Source organism: Mastigoproctus giganteus, chromosome 4, assembly GCF_048544385.1.
Source record: "Mastigoproctus giganteus isolate SK-2022 chromosome 4, ASM4854438v1, whole genome shotgun sequence".
Lineage (NCBI taxonomy): Eukaryota > Metazoa > Arthropoda > Arachnida > Uropygi > Thelyphonidae > Mastigoproctus > Mastigoproctus giganteus.
In genome coordinates, this window is record NC_143578.1 from 91,799,750 (window position 1) to 91,814,699 (window position 14,950).

Genomic DNA, 14,950 nt, shown 5'->3' on the forward strand with positions numbered 1-14,950 from the left:
TGAGTGCTGGCACAGAGAAGATTAAGGCAGGCAAATTTTCAAAGACGGACAGTTTGAATGTGCCCTTAGTGATAGCAAGAAATCAGGATGGAAAGCCTTTCAAAATGTTAAAGCCGGCAGCTTGTGGAAGATCTCATTTCTTCCTGCCAAACTGTGGTACTGTCAGCAATGAACGTGGTGAGTGCTTCCATTAAGACATTGCAGCGGCAGCAATGGAACAAAGATACAAAAGCAAATGGGTTGCCACTATGTTAGCCAATCATTGCTGAATACAAGTGAAAGGCAAAAATGTCCAGTGTTTGATACAGGTATGTTTGTAGGAAGTACATCTTACTTCCATATAAATATAAAAAAACTACTTTTTCCAAAAACAAGAGCCAATCTGCCATTTTAAACACTATTTCCCTGTTTAGCACCCCCTAATCTATAACGTAAACTTACTTTCGTGACCATAACAAGATATGACCCAAAATTTGTTGTTCAGTGTTACGTAAAGATCACCTCCTTTTTGAACCTCTCAATTAATTCAGTTTTTGTTTAATATGTCATCATAATTCTTTTTCACTTAGGGTTCACAGAATTAAATGTAATATTGTAACTGTACCCATAACTAGGTACAGTACAATATTACATTACAAACAACTTTGGCACCTGCCATACCTTAACTGAAAACTTTTATGCTGAATTTATACTATTTCTTTGACTTTTGTTATGCCAAGGAAGGACTGCATGGCTTCAGATTCTCCCAAGTTTTCTATCAAACTTGTTCAAAGATGAGTAACATGCAAAACTACCAGTGGTGAATCAAGATTGACAGATTCCATATTAGCAGATAAAAATGATCATTCATCTATTCTATAATTTCTCCTTCTGGAAGTTGTCTTCATCTCTTTTCCCTTTTTTTGTATCACCTTTACATCTGCCCTACTCTTGTGCTTTTTTCCCCAATCCTTTCAACAATATCTTCAAGGGGCAGTGAGCAGCTTTGTCAGATAGCAGACCTAGTCCACCCACACTTGGCTAGGGATGAGAAACCAGGTAGTACTTTCACAAAGTGATCTGCTCCTTGGTTGCTAAGTGGCCATACAAAACAGCACTAAGTTCTTTTCTAAGCCGGCAACTTGGCAAAAAGCCTAACAAACGGCGGATATAGGGGGAACCCTGGAAGCCGCTAATAACTTACAAATACACTTTTTCTGTATACATGTCGCGAATGGATATATATGTGAGAATGTATATAAATTGTATATAAATCTTGTATCATGTATATATAAATGGATGTATATAAATCTTGAGAATGTATATAGAATTGTGTGTGTAAATAAATGTAAATGTAAAATACCTTGGACGTGCCAGTGAAAGAATACAACACTAGATTAAGAAACCAGTTCCTCTAGGAATGGCAAAACGAATGGACTAATGCCAACACTGGAAGAATTACTACCCTTTTTATACCTCAAGTTGCCGAATTTGACAAAAAACATTGGCCCTGGTTTAACCCGGGTCTTTGCCTAACTTTCCTTCTATCCGGGCATGGCAGCTTAAACTCAAAGTTATTTACTCTGGGTTTGGCTATGTCTCCTCTTTGTAAATGTGGCTCAGAGGAGACAGTCCAACATATAATCTTAGAATGTCGATATTATGTAGACATTCGATTTGAACTTCAGGCATTGACTGAAGTTTATGATGTAAATAACTTCAAGTTTTTAGAATGTAAAGAAAATTATCAGGCACCGGCTAACTTTGCAGACAAGCTTTCCACAGAAGGAAAGGACTTGCCAACAGAATAATTATGTAATAAGTGTACTACCACTGTATATAGTTGCCTCCTTGCTATTAATCGTATTGTTACAGGACCTCTGATTAGGAAATTTATTTGTATTTATTGCCAGAAGGCAATATTAGCGTTTAGAATATATGTCGATGTGCCAGGATCACTATTGGGTGGATGGTGTTCTGGGACTTCGGCCTGTAATAAGGTACATAAATTGTAAGATATATATCGGACCTCATTGTAACCGAACTGGTAGGTCCTAACTATCTGTATAGTTGTGAAGGTTAATATAGAAATTGGTGCCTTCAACAAATTGTAATAACTGAGTTGCAAGTGTTATGGATATACAGTATGGTCAAATGTGCGGCTATACTACATTGGTCTCAGGCAAGAGACCTATTGTTTGTAATCGTTCCTGTGAAGATGCTGGATCAGAAGATGTTTCGCTAAACCACAAATTGTAAATAATGTACAGTTACTCTTCAGCGACGGATAGGGGGAACCCGCAGAAAATAATAAAATACTTTGAAAATACCCTGCACAACATTCATGACTGGCACGGTAAAGAGTTTCTTCTCAGTGAAACCATGGAAGATATGTAGGCAACTCAAGGAGCTACCTGGACAGTACAGTTAAATATAATACAAATTCCACATTGGCAATTGTTAAATCAGATAAAAGGTTTCAAGATAGGTGAGGGTGGGGGAAGAATTGTCACTCCTTTTAGGAAGTAACGGGATATGACAAAGAAAACTCTGAAGCACAAGTTTTAGAATAAATGGAAAATTCCATCACATCCTGGAGTCTCCTCGGCATCAAGGCCATTCAAGATTCTCCTGTCCTTTTGACCAAGAGAGTGTTGGGTGTGGTATTTACCAAGATCATTCATGCAAGGGTACAGCAAAAATGAGGTGCTGAAAATCAGATTTTTTTTAGACACGAATGCAACAGAACACTCAGGAAGTAACAGAGTATGGATGAAACAGAAGTGCTGGCAAACAGCTTTGGCCATAAACTAGAAGGCTCAGCCACAATCTGGGCAAAAAGCAAGTTTCCTACAATTGGCCTGTTCAAAAATGAGTTTAAGTTTATTAATAACTGCCCCCCCCCTCCCCATTTATCTTCTCCTGGACCAATAAGACTTGTTGGAAATCTGTCATTATCATGTTGGTAGGAAAGTGAAATTTGTATTCATAATTCTGATGGACAACATAAAGCTACTATTTTAAGGGAGGAGCTTCTAGAATTCATTTTTGAATTGAACTGATCATGAAGTTGGTGATTTGGATATGCTATGTTCTTATCCTGGAGATCCTTAGACCAGTTAATAGAAAACTAAGGTTGACAAAGAGATTTTAGGGTGTAATAAGAAATAAAGAATTTCATCCTTACAGAATAATTTCGCTTACACGATTTAAGCAAACATCAAGGTCAGAAGATTAAAAGCAGAAGTCACACGGATCAAATCATTTCATATTCTTTTAATGCCAAACAACACAAGGCTGAGAATGGCCATGGCATAGAGGCCCATATGGAAAAGTGATTGCCGCCACCACCAACTGTGTATTTTTAAGATATGTTGGTTTGAGAAAGGTCAAGTAAAGAAAAGGTAAAAAAAAAAACACCACTCAGTGATTTATAAAGTTGGGAGAATAATAGGCATAACAAGCAAATTTTTTTTAAAGAATGAGGTTAAGAGCTTTTAAGCCAGAGGAGATTCCAGATTAGGAAATCTAACAAGGAATCCCAGAATAAACATACACACAAGTGCCACCTTTAAAGGAAAAAAAGGAAGATGAGTAGTAGTTGAGAGAACTAATAACTGAAATTTGTCAGATTTAAGATGGAAATGGACATATTGAAAATTGGACTGCATATATTTGCAAAATGAATTAGGTAGTTTCTTGCAGGTTTACATTAGGCACTGAGGTAAATGAGATAAAAGTTGGAGTAGAGAGCAAGATGTATGGATTCATAATAGATATGGTGCAAGAATATACTGAGCTCCATGACATAACGTGGTCTCAGCAGTCATCACCAGCCTGGATAACAAGAATATAAACAAACAATACAATACCTAGATTAAGAACACCATAAATTAAAGTGCTGAATGTTTATAAATATCCTGTTCCACATACCATAACAGCAACTCAATACTATACAATACAAGGTAACAAATTTTTCAAATGAAATATGCTAAAGTCTGCTGAGTGATTACACAGATCACTCAAATAAATTCATGCTATAACTGAGCTAACCAACTAACTTTTTAATAATGTGAATATGTCCCAATTTTATAAATCACTTACAGTCAAAATTCTATTAACATGATTGTTGGTTTCAGTCCTGCCAGATGGCCGTGGAGATAACAAAATCGGGCTCAAATCTGAGAGACTGACTCCCGTTTCTTGGAAAACATCTATACACAAAAATAAAAACAAGAATCTATTAAAATAATTTCAAATTTTGATGCAGGTAAGCATTTACAATGAACAACTAAAACCTATCTCAAATACAGAGGGTTCTCAACATTGGATAGTAATTTGTTCCACAAAAAAACATAAAATGAGTGTTTTATAAAGATTATTTAATAAAAAACAAACAATAATTTAGTATTTACTTTAGACCTGAACTACAGAGTAGATGACATCAGTGGTGGTGGGATTATGTTAGTCTTTTGCTGCTATTGGCAAAGAAACAGTGAAAAATTGGACTGTTTTTGATGACTTTTTTGTAGCTTCCTGAAGTAAAAAATGACTTTGTCTTCCATTTTGCCCATCATGGGTTTTTTTTTTTTTACCACTTCTCTTAAATGCTCCCAACAAGAAATGACAGTCTTCAGCTGACACTTTTTGGGTGTCTTTAATTTTTTCCAACTCCTGTAGTTCCTTTGTTGTTAGCTCATGCCTAAGGTCCTTCAGACCCATTGATTTACCAAGAGTGACAATATCATTTGTCAAAGCACCATGATCTTCAATTATTAGCATTAGCATTAGTAGAGGCATATGATGCAAGAAAGCAAGCTTATTCAGCATCAGCCAAAAAAAAAAAAAAAAACACCACTCCCATTTCACCCCTCCGTTCCCTCGAATATACCTGTCCAGTTGAGCCTTAAATTTGTTTAGGCTATCAACTTCAACAACAAGTGATGGAAGTTGGTTCCACCAACCAACCACCTGCTGGCCAAAGGCAAATTTCCGCACATCCGTCCTTCCTCAATTTGAATTTATGCCCTCTGAGGTGATTATTCTGAGCAAGATGAAGAATCCCATTGGCACTGAGCATGCTCAAACCATTCAAAACCATATACACCTCTATCAGATCACCTCGCTGGTGCCTAGTCTCCAGACCCTGTAATTTGCAAAACTTAAGCCTTTCTTCGTAAGAGCAACCCTTTGTTCCATTCACTAATCTTGTTGCCCTTCTCTGTACCCATTCCAGCAGCTCTACATCCTTCTTGAAATGAGGCCTCCAGACCTGTATACAGTACTCAAGATGTGGCCTAACCATTGCCTTATACAAGGGAATAATCACCTCCTTATCTCTGCTAGAAAAATTCCTGTATATCATTGACAAGACACCATGAGCTACTCTTGCAACTCGTCTGCACTGCTCAGAGAACTTCATATCTGCCTGCACAATTACCCCCAGGTCCTTTTCATTCTCCACCACTGTCAGTGTAGTACCGCAGAGTTGATACGTTGCTCTGGGGTTACTGTTTCCCATATGTAGTACTTTACATTTGTCAATGTTAAACTTCATTTGCCACCTCTCAGCCCATCTGTTCAACCTTTCCAGATCCTGTTGCAGCAGCATAGCGTCAGTGGTGTCCTTAACAACCCTGCCAACCTTTGTATCATCTGCAAACTTGGACATTAAACTTGATATCCCATCATCAATATCATTCATAAACACCGAAAACAACAACGGACCCAACACTGAACCCTGAGGAACTCCACTAATAACATTAGTCCACGTTGAGCAGTGTCCATTGATTACCACTCTCTGTCTTCTGCCACTCAACCATCTCCTTATCCATAGCAGCAATTTGTGCAGCAGTCTTCCATGTGCAACAGTATCAAAAGCCTCTCTAAGATCCAAATATATAATATCAAAGTTATTCCCTGCATCCAGTTCTTTTGTGACTACATCATAGTATCCAATCAAATTGGTCAGGCAAGACCTGCCCTTAACAAAACCATGCTGCGTCTGAGCTATAACTGAATTCTTGTCTAGATGATCCTGCAGTGCTTCTTTAACCAGTGCCTCCATTAATTTACCTGGAATAGAAGTTAAACTAACAGGTCTATAATTACTTGTGTCAGCCTTTGATCCTCCTTTGTGAATTGGGGTTACATTTGCACATCTCCAGTCTATGGGTACCTCCCCTGAGTCCAAAGAAGCTCTCATACTTCCTTTGCTGCCTCCTTTAATATAACCGGATAGATCCCATCCGCCCCAGGTGCCTTTTTTATGTTTATCCTCAACAATCTCTCCCCACTTTCCTCTCAGTTATTACAAAACCATCCAGCTCACTGCCAATGTTTACTTTACCTACATCATTCTCCTTCCTGGATAACTCCTCATGCGTGAATGTAGATGCAAAATACTCGTTTAGATTGTTAGCCACCTGAGCAGGATCCTCAACTGTTGAACCATCAATATCCAGTGGACCAATCTGATTCATCCCTTTCCTTCTTGAGTTTAAATAGGTAAAGAACTCTTTTCTGTTTTTCTTTGCATCCTTTGCCAAGGATTTTTCGTAGTCTGCCTAATCTCCTTTGTGACTTGGTTACAGACCAACTTATATCTATCATAGGCTTCCATGTCACCCATTAATTTGTATGTATCCCATGCATTTTTCTTCTCTGCCACATGTCTCATTAGTTCATCTGACAACCATTTAGGCCTAAACCTTGAACAATATTTCTTAGTTGGTACATTATGGCTAATTAAAGGCCAGATGTTTTTCCAGGATGAATTTAAGAACCTGGTGGAAACATCATTCCAAGAACTTACAATCAGTCTCACACAGTCCAGTGTGTTGAACATAAACCTCCAAAAATCTTTGACTGTTACAACATTTTCACCAGAGGTCGCTGAAAAGCAACTTGCAAACATTTTCATGGTGTAGATTTTCTTGAAATTTGCAGTCACTTGCTGGTCCACTGGTTAAAGAAGAGAAGCGGTGTTGGGCAGCAAAAATTTAATTTGACTTGAACAAAGTCAAATTAAACAAGGCTGGGATCATGGCCTGGGGCATTATACAGCAGGAACAGTACCTTCACTTGAAGCTTATTTTTCTCAAGATAACTCTTCACTGAAGGATGGAAAACTTCAGGCTCCCATTCAATAATGGCATATCCTGTAACCCAGGCCTTCTTGTTACTGCCAAATACGGAGGATGCGGAAAGGTCAAGGAATGACCACCGCACTTCCCTGAGCAATATGGCCTTAGTTGCTAATGCTCCTAAAAACCAAATAACAAAAATAACCTTCTTGTTACTGCACCAAAACACACCCAGCATGCCTTTGTCGATCTTTTTTTGTTTAAATACTGTGGGAGTGTTAGCATTAGTAAAGGCACATGATGCAAGAAAGCAAGCTTATACAGCATTAGCCAAAAAAAAACCAACCAACCAACAAATCTTCTAATTTCGCCCATCCACTAGCTCCAAATGTTTGTCTAGCTCTGGCCTGGATCTATTTAAGCAATCAACCACACGCTGGCTAAAGGTAAATTTTAACACATCTATCTACAACTGTATTTCTGCAATTTGAATTTATGTCCTCTAAGGTGATTATTTTGATCAAGAGGAAGAATCCCATCAGCATTGAGCATGCTCAAACCATTCAAGGCTTTATACACCTCAGTCAGATCACCTTGCAGGTGCCTAGTCTCCAGACACTGTAATTTGCAAAACTTAAGCCTTCATAAGAGCAACCCTTTGTTCCATTCACTAATCTTGTTGTCCTTCTCTGCACTCGCTCCAGCAGCTCTACATCCTTCCTAAAATGAGGCCTCCAGACCTGTATACAGTACTCAAGGTGTGGCCTGACCATTGCCTTATACAAGGGATAAGGAGGTGATTATTCCTGTATATCATTGACAAGACACCATGAGCTACTTTTGCAGACTGTCTGCACTGCTCAGAAAACTTCATATCTGCCTGCACAATTACTCCCAGGTCCTTTTCATGTCTTGTCTACCACTGTGAGTGTAGTACCACAGAGTTGATATGTTACTCTGGGGTTACTGCTTCCCATATGCAGTACTTTCCTACATTTGTCAATGTTAAACTTCAGTTGCCACCTCTCAACCCACCTGCTCAACTTTTCTATATCCTGTTGCAGCAGCATAATGTCATTAAGAACCCTGCCAACCTTAGTATCATCTGCAAACTTGGACATGAAGCCTGATATACCATCATCAATATCAATAAATACAGAAAGCAACAATGGACCCAACAGTGAACCCTGAGGGACTCCACGAAGAGCAGTGTCCATTGATTACCACTCTGTCTTCTCCCACTTAACCATCCCTTTATCCATAGCAGCAATTTGCAACAGTATCAGAAGCCTTTCCTAAGATCGAAATATATGATATCAAAGTTAGACCCTGCATCCAGTTCCTTTGTCACCACATCATAATATCCAATCAAACTGGTCAGAGCTATAACTGAAGTCTTGTCTAGATGATCCTACAGTGCTTCTTTAACTAGTGCCTCCATTAATTTCCCTGGAACAGAAGCTAAACTAACAGGTTTGTAATTACTTGTGTCGCCCTTAGATCCTCCTTTGTAAATTGGGGTCACACTTGCACATCTCCAGTCCAATGAAACTCTCATAATTATGGGTAAGGGTTTGCTTACTTCCTTTGCTGCCTCCTTTAACATAACTGGATAGATCCTATCCACCCCAGGTGTCTTTCTTATGTTTATCTTCAACAATTTCTCCTCCACTTTGCTCTCAGTTATTACAAAATCATCAAGCTCACTGCCAGAGTTTAATTCTCCTCTGGCATTCCCTTCCCTGAATAACTCCTCATATGTGAATGTAGATGCAAAATACTCATTTAGTTTGTTAGTTACTTGAGCAGAATCTTCAAGTAAAGAACTCTTTGCTGTTTTTCTTTGCATCCTTTGCCAAAGATTTCTCGTAATCCGCCTTTGCATGCCTAACCACCTTTGTGACTTGGCTACAGACCAGCTTATATCTATCACAGGCTTTCGTGTCACACATTAATTAATATGTATCCCATGCACTTTTCTTCTCTGCCACGTCTCAGATGAACTAATGAGACGTGGCAGAGAAGAAAAGTGTTATTTAAGGAGTCCTTATTTGCTGTAATGTAATAACTAGATTGTATGTATAGCTTAGCTTAATTTTCAGCACTCACCTCAAGAGTGATACACAAGCAATGGCTTCAGCTTAAAATTTCGAGAAGTATTGGCATCAAACAGGAGAGTGAGCCTACCTTTCATAGGCTTATCCCATGTACATTATCCTCGGCATTTGCTTCTAGAAGAGGCCGGTTTCGTCAATGTTAAAAAACCTGCTGGGGAAGGTAACCCTCCTGATCAACAAACCCTTGGAATTCAATTTTAAAGATCTCAGCTGCTTTTTTATCATCACTGGATGCCTCCCCAATGCATTTCAACACTTTTGATATTTGTCCTTTTTTTTATATGCTCGAACCAACCTCTGCTGGCTTTAAAGTCTTCAAAACACACAGCACTGCCACTGGTTGATGGATCTTTAAGTTTCAGATCATCGTAGATCTGAAACAATCGTACGAGTAATGTTCCGCGCAGCATGCATTGAACAATAACAAAGACACTAATTGGTTGAGCACAATCGTATGAGTGACGTTCCATGTGCCACACATCTGAAAATTTCCACTCATGTATTGTTCTAGTTATATTGGAAAGCTATTGGTATCTGCATATATGATCGGTCCTTAAAATAAAAAGATCGTATGGAAGGTATATTGGATGTTAATGTCATCGCAAGTTGAGGCTCTACTGTATAGTGCACAGGTGGGGGAGAGATTATACTTTATGAAATGAAAAAGACTATATAGAAAAATATAACACATTATGTATGAGTCCAGAATGTCATTGTCTGCACTTGAAGATAGAATCGACATAGCCAACATGTAGGCAGGGAAAAATTGAGAATTACCCTATGACAGTATTCCTGATCATTGTGCAACAATGATTTCTGACCTTTCCAGACACTGTGCAAGCAGTCATGCAACATGTGATTTTTATTTTGTTCTTTATTCAACCCATCAAATAGCCTGTAATGATTATTATGTCTTTCCCCTCCCCACAAATTTTTAAACTCAAATAATGCTGGCACTTATTAGTTTCTCACCACCACGTTTTCCCTCCCACTTTCTGTAGTAGTAGTGGCATGTGATGCAAGAAAGCAAGTGTATGAGCTTATGCAGCATCAGCCAAAAAAAAAAAAACACACACCATTCTCTCCAAATGCCTGTCCAGTTCCTCCTTAAATTTATTCAACATGTCAACTTCCACAACGACAGATGGAAGTTTGTTCTAGCAATTAACCACCCGCTGGCTAAAGGCAAATTTCCGCATATCTATTCTACATCTGTCCTTTCTTAATTTGAATTTATGCCTCCTTAGGTTCGTAATCTGAACAAGTGGAAGGATCTCATCAGAATTCAGCGTGCTCAACATATTCAAGGCCTTATACACCTCAATCAGATCACCGTGCAGGTGCCTACTTAAGCCTCTCTTGGTAAGAGGATCCCTTCATTCCCCTCACCAATCTTGTTGCCCTTCTCTGTACACGCTCAAGTAAATCTACATCCTTCCTAAAATGAGGCCTCCAGACCTGTACGCAGTACTCAAGGCGTAGCCTGACCATTGCCTGCCTTATACAGAGGGACAATCACCTCTTTCTCCCTGCTAGCAAAATTCCTATATGTCATTGACAAAACCCCATGACCTGCCCTGGCAGCCTGTCTGCATTGCTCAGAAAACTTCATATCTGACTGCACAATTACTCCCAGGTCTTTTTCATTTTCTACCAGCTTAAGTGTAGTACCACACAGTTGGTACGTTTCTCTGAGGCTACTTCTACCCCCATGCAGTACTTTGCATTTGTCAAGGTTAAACTTCAGTTGCCACTTCTTAGCCCATCTGCCCAAATTATCTAGATCCTGTTGCAGTAGCACACTGCCATTACTGTCATTAACAACCCTGCCAACCTTTGTATCATCTGCAAACTTCGACATTAAGCCTGATATACCCTCATCAATATCATTGATAAATATACAAAACAACAGCGGACCCAACACCGAACCCTGTGGGACTCCACTAATAACATTAGTCCACGAAGAGCAGCACCCATTAATTACCACCCTCTGTCTTCTCCCACTCAACCATCCTTTTATCCATTGTAGCAACTTACCCTTAATACCATCCTGCTCCACTTTGACCAATAGTCTTCCATGCGCAACAGTGTCAAAAGATTTCCTGAAATCCAAATATATGATATCAAAATTATTTTTTGCATCCAGTTCCTTTGTAACCACATCATAATATCCTATCAAATTTGTAAGACAAGACTTTCCCTTAACAAACCCATGCTGTGTCTGAATTATTGCTGCAGTCTTGTCTAGATGATCCTGCAATGCATCTTTAACCAGTGACTCCATTATTTTACCCGGAACAGAAGTTAAACTAACTGGTCTGTAATTACTCGTGTCACCCTTTGATCTCCCTTTGTGAATTGGGGATACATTTACACATCTCCAGTCTGTGGGAACCTCCCCTGAGTCCAAGGATGCTCTCATAATTATGGCTAAGGGTTTGCTTAGTTGCTTTGCCACCTCCTTTAATATAACTGGATAGATCCCATCCACCCAAGGTGTCTTTCTTATGTTTAACTTCAACAATTTCTCCTCCACTTTGCTCTCAGTTATTACAAAATCATTAAGCACCCTGCTACAATTTGATAACCTTCTTCTATTTTCAAACTTTAATAACTCCTCCTGTATGAATGTAGATGCAAAATGCTCATTCAGTTTGTTTGCTATCTGAGCAAGATCATCAACAGTCAAACCATCGATATCAAGTGGACCAATCAGATTCATCCCCTTCCTTTTAGAGTTTATATAACTAAAGAAATCCTTGCTGTTTTTCTTAGCATCCTTTGCCAAAGATTTCTCGTAATCTGCCTTCGCCTGTCTAACCTCCTTTGTGACCTGATTACAGACTAGCTTATATATGCCATAGGCTTCTGAGTCGCTTGATAATTTATATGCATCCCATGCATTTTTCTTCTCTGTTATGAGTCTCAATAGTTCATTAAATAACCATTTAGGCCTAAACCTTGAACAATATTTCTTAATAGGTATGAAACTTTTAGTAGTTTCCACGATTAATTCCTTGAATGCTTCCCACTGAGAATTTACTGTTGGTAACATCATCAGTTGATCCCACTGTACAGAATTTAAAAACTGTCGGAGACCACTGTACTCACCTTTACAGAAGCAAAAACCCTTTCCTTTCCTGATGGTAATTAAATCTTTAAGTAAATCCCACATCAGTACACTGTGATCACTGCCACCTAGTGGTTCCTTTATCTGCAAATTCTTAATACACGAATGATCACTGCTGATAACCAGATCAAGACTGGTAGTAAAGAGATCATCCAGCAGGCTTACAGGTTGTAACAACCAGTTTTGTTAGTAGCATTAATGTTCCATGTCATGATTTTGCAATGGAGCAACAAATATCAAATTTTACTTTAAACTGGGAAAATCTGCAACAGAAATATTTGCAATGACCCAAGGAGTGGGCATTCATCAATCTCTCAAAATGAGGACAGAAATGCAAAAGCTCAGGAAATTGTTGTTTGACCCTCAGAATGATGGCTGATAGTTTGGATATGAATAAAGGTCTTTGCAAAATTGGTGCAGAACAACCTCATGGATGAGCAGAAGCAATGAAGACTTTTCAAGACAATCCTAACTTCCTCAATTGTATTGTCACTAGAAATGAGCATTGGGTGTTTCAATATGACCCAGAGATGAATAATCACCAAGGCCCAAAAAAAAAAAAAAACAATGCTGATGATAGTCGAGTGGTCAGGAACACAAGTGCAGTAGTACATGCTCTTTGAATGGACAGGGGTTCAAGCCCATGACTGCTAAATATGATTATTGGTACTGATTGATTTATTGTAAACTCCACTGACCTGGTGGTCGTGCCAGAGTATAAACAAGAACATGTGTTTTGACAATGGTGTGAATCACAAAGAATTGGGGGGGGGTCAATGTTCTGTTTTACACACAGGTGCTTCAAAGACAATTGAAATGCATTTCCCACATGAGGCCGCAATTTCAAGAAAAAGGCAGCTAGTTCTTGTCACAGAACAATGCTCCACCCATTCTACATTTGTTGAGAAGACACTTCTGACAAAAAATGGCATTGCACAGATCAACCCACCCTACTCTCCCAATCTAGCAGACACCTTCCTCTTTCCAAAGGTGAAAACTACCCTCAAAGTAACAAGATTTCAGGATGGTGAGGACATAAAGAAAAATATAACCACTGAATGCCTTTACTGACTCTTTTCAGTAATTTTTAGAATGGTGTAATAAGTGCATTCACTCAAATGGTGATTACTTTGAATAAAACCAAAACCAACTAATCAACACTGTTTTTAATTAGTAGTGGATATTTCATCTTGACACCAGTTTTCAGAAGAAGTTTATAATAGTTTTTCTTGAAATTCTAGTACAAGATCAAATGCACATCCAATAAAGGCACTATAAATCAGTAAACCCCTGATTTAATGGCATTTGGATTTAACAGGTAAAAAAATTTCCCTGGCACAGTGTATTCACAAGATTGGGAAAACCAGGAACTCACAAGCTGTAGCAGCTGAAAGAAAGCAGCTTTTCATACCCCACTTCTTTATTACAGCCTCACAGTATACTATTGGGGCCCTTGAGAAAGCATGCAAATCTGGGTGTTAGAAAATTTAGACTCTAGTGCGTCTCTTTCCCTGCATCTGTTAGAAATATAGAATTAGTGGGAGAAGAGGAGAAACACTGTGTGAGATATTGTTAAAAGTATAGTTAGGTGTTCTTAAAAGAATTTGTCTGTGAAGATTTGCCAGTATGTATCTCAACTTCAGTTTCTTAGCTCTGATTTTTTTCCCATACACTACACGGTCTCTGGCATCTCAAAGACACCATGCACCTGGATTTGTGTTAAAAAGGTGGAAGAGGATAATTTTTTATATTAGCATCGCTTTTTTTTGCAATTATGTAACCAATGAAAAAAAAAAATGTGAAAAGCCAGTCATCATTTCAAAAAATTTAGTGTGCAATTATCTGTAAATATTATATTTGTTTCAATAAAAATTCAGTCCTGGAACTTTTCAATCCTACCTTACATGATATATGACCAAAAGTATTCAGACGCTCAAAGATATCTGCAATAATGGTTTTTAATTCAAAAACTGAATAAACAATAGTAATATTTTTGGCCTATGCCTACTCGCTTCTCATTAAGTGTTGTTCAGATTTGCCTCCACTTTTCCTGCAAAGTAACTGCCAGAGCCAACTTTGGAGGGCCATTTTGGCTGCAGCCAATCTGGCACTCCAATTTGTACCAGAGGTATTTTGTGGGTTTGAGCTCTGAGCTGGTCAGCCCAACTTTTCAGTGTCATTATCCCTAAACCAGTCCTTTACAGCTCTCACTGCATGACATAAGACACTGTGGTACTGATAATGACAGGACCTGTTTCTGTAGTACTGAAACAGTTCCATACTATCAGACTTCACAATACACTCTGGCAGGAAACAATGTCTGGCAATCTCTACACCCAGACACATTCACTGGAATGAAACTTCGTGTAGTGAGATGCCCTGCCACCAAACCCAAGGCTATATCTGTAAACAAAACATATTCCATGTTTTGATCCATGTTGTGCATGGATCAGTGATCCATGCACAACTGTCTTATTCATAATCATACAATATATTATAAACTCTTAATGACCACAAATGATATATTTAAATTAGTTTTATGCACAAGGTCTAAAATGAACTTACCACTATCATCTGTAGAATGACTAATGCTGTCTTCACTAGGATCTGCAGAAGGAAAAACTCATAAGCATTTAATA

At 38.6% G+C, this 14,950-nt stretch overlaps 1 protein-coding gene across 5 annotated transcripts in view; it reads right to left on the reverse strand.

The window, feature by feature from the left end:
* LOC150086911 (uncharacterized) overlaps positions 1 to 14,950 on the reverse strand; it is a 320,086-nt gene that overhangs the window by 31,880 nt on the left and 273,256 nt on the right. For all 5 annotated transcript variants that reach the window (XM_090372801.1, XM_090372802.1, XM_090372803.1 and 2 more), the window contains 2 exons: positions 14,877 to 14,918; positions 4,084 to 4,193 (listed from right to left, as the gene is read on the reverse strand). In XM_090372801.1, the coding sequence (XP_090228927.1) occupies positions 4,084 to 4,193; positions 14,877 to 14,918 (152 nt within the window). The remainder of the gene's footprint in view (positions 1 to 4,083; positions 4,194 to 14,876; positions 14,919 to 14,950) is intronic.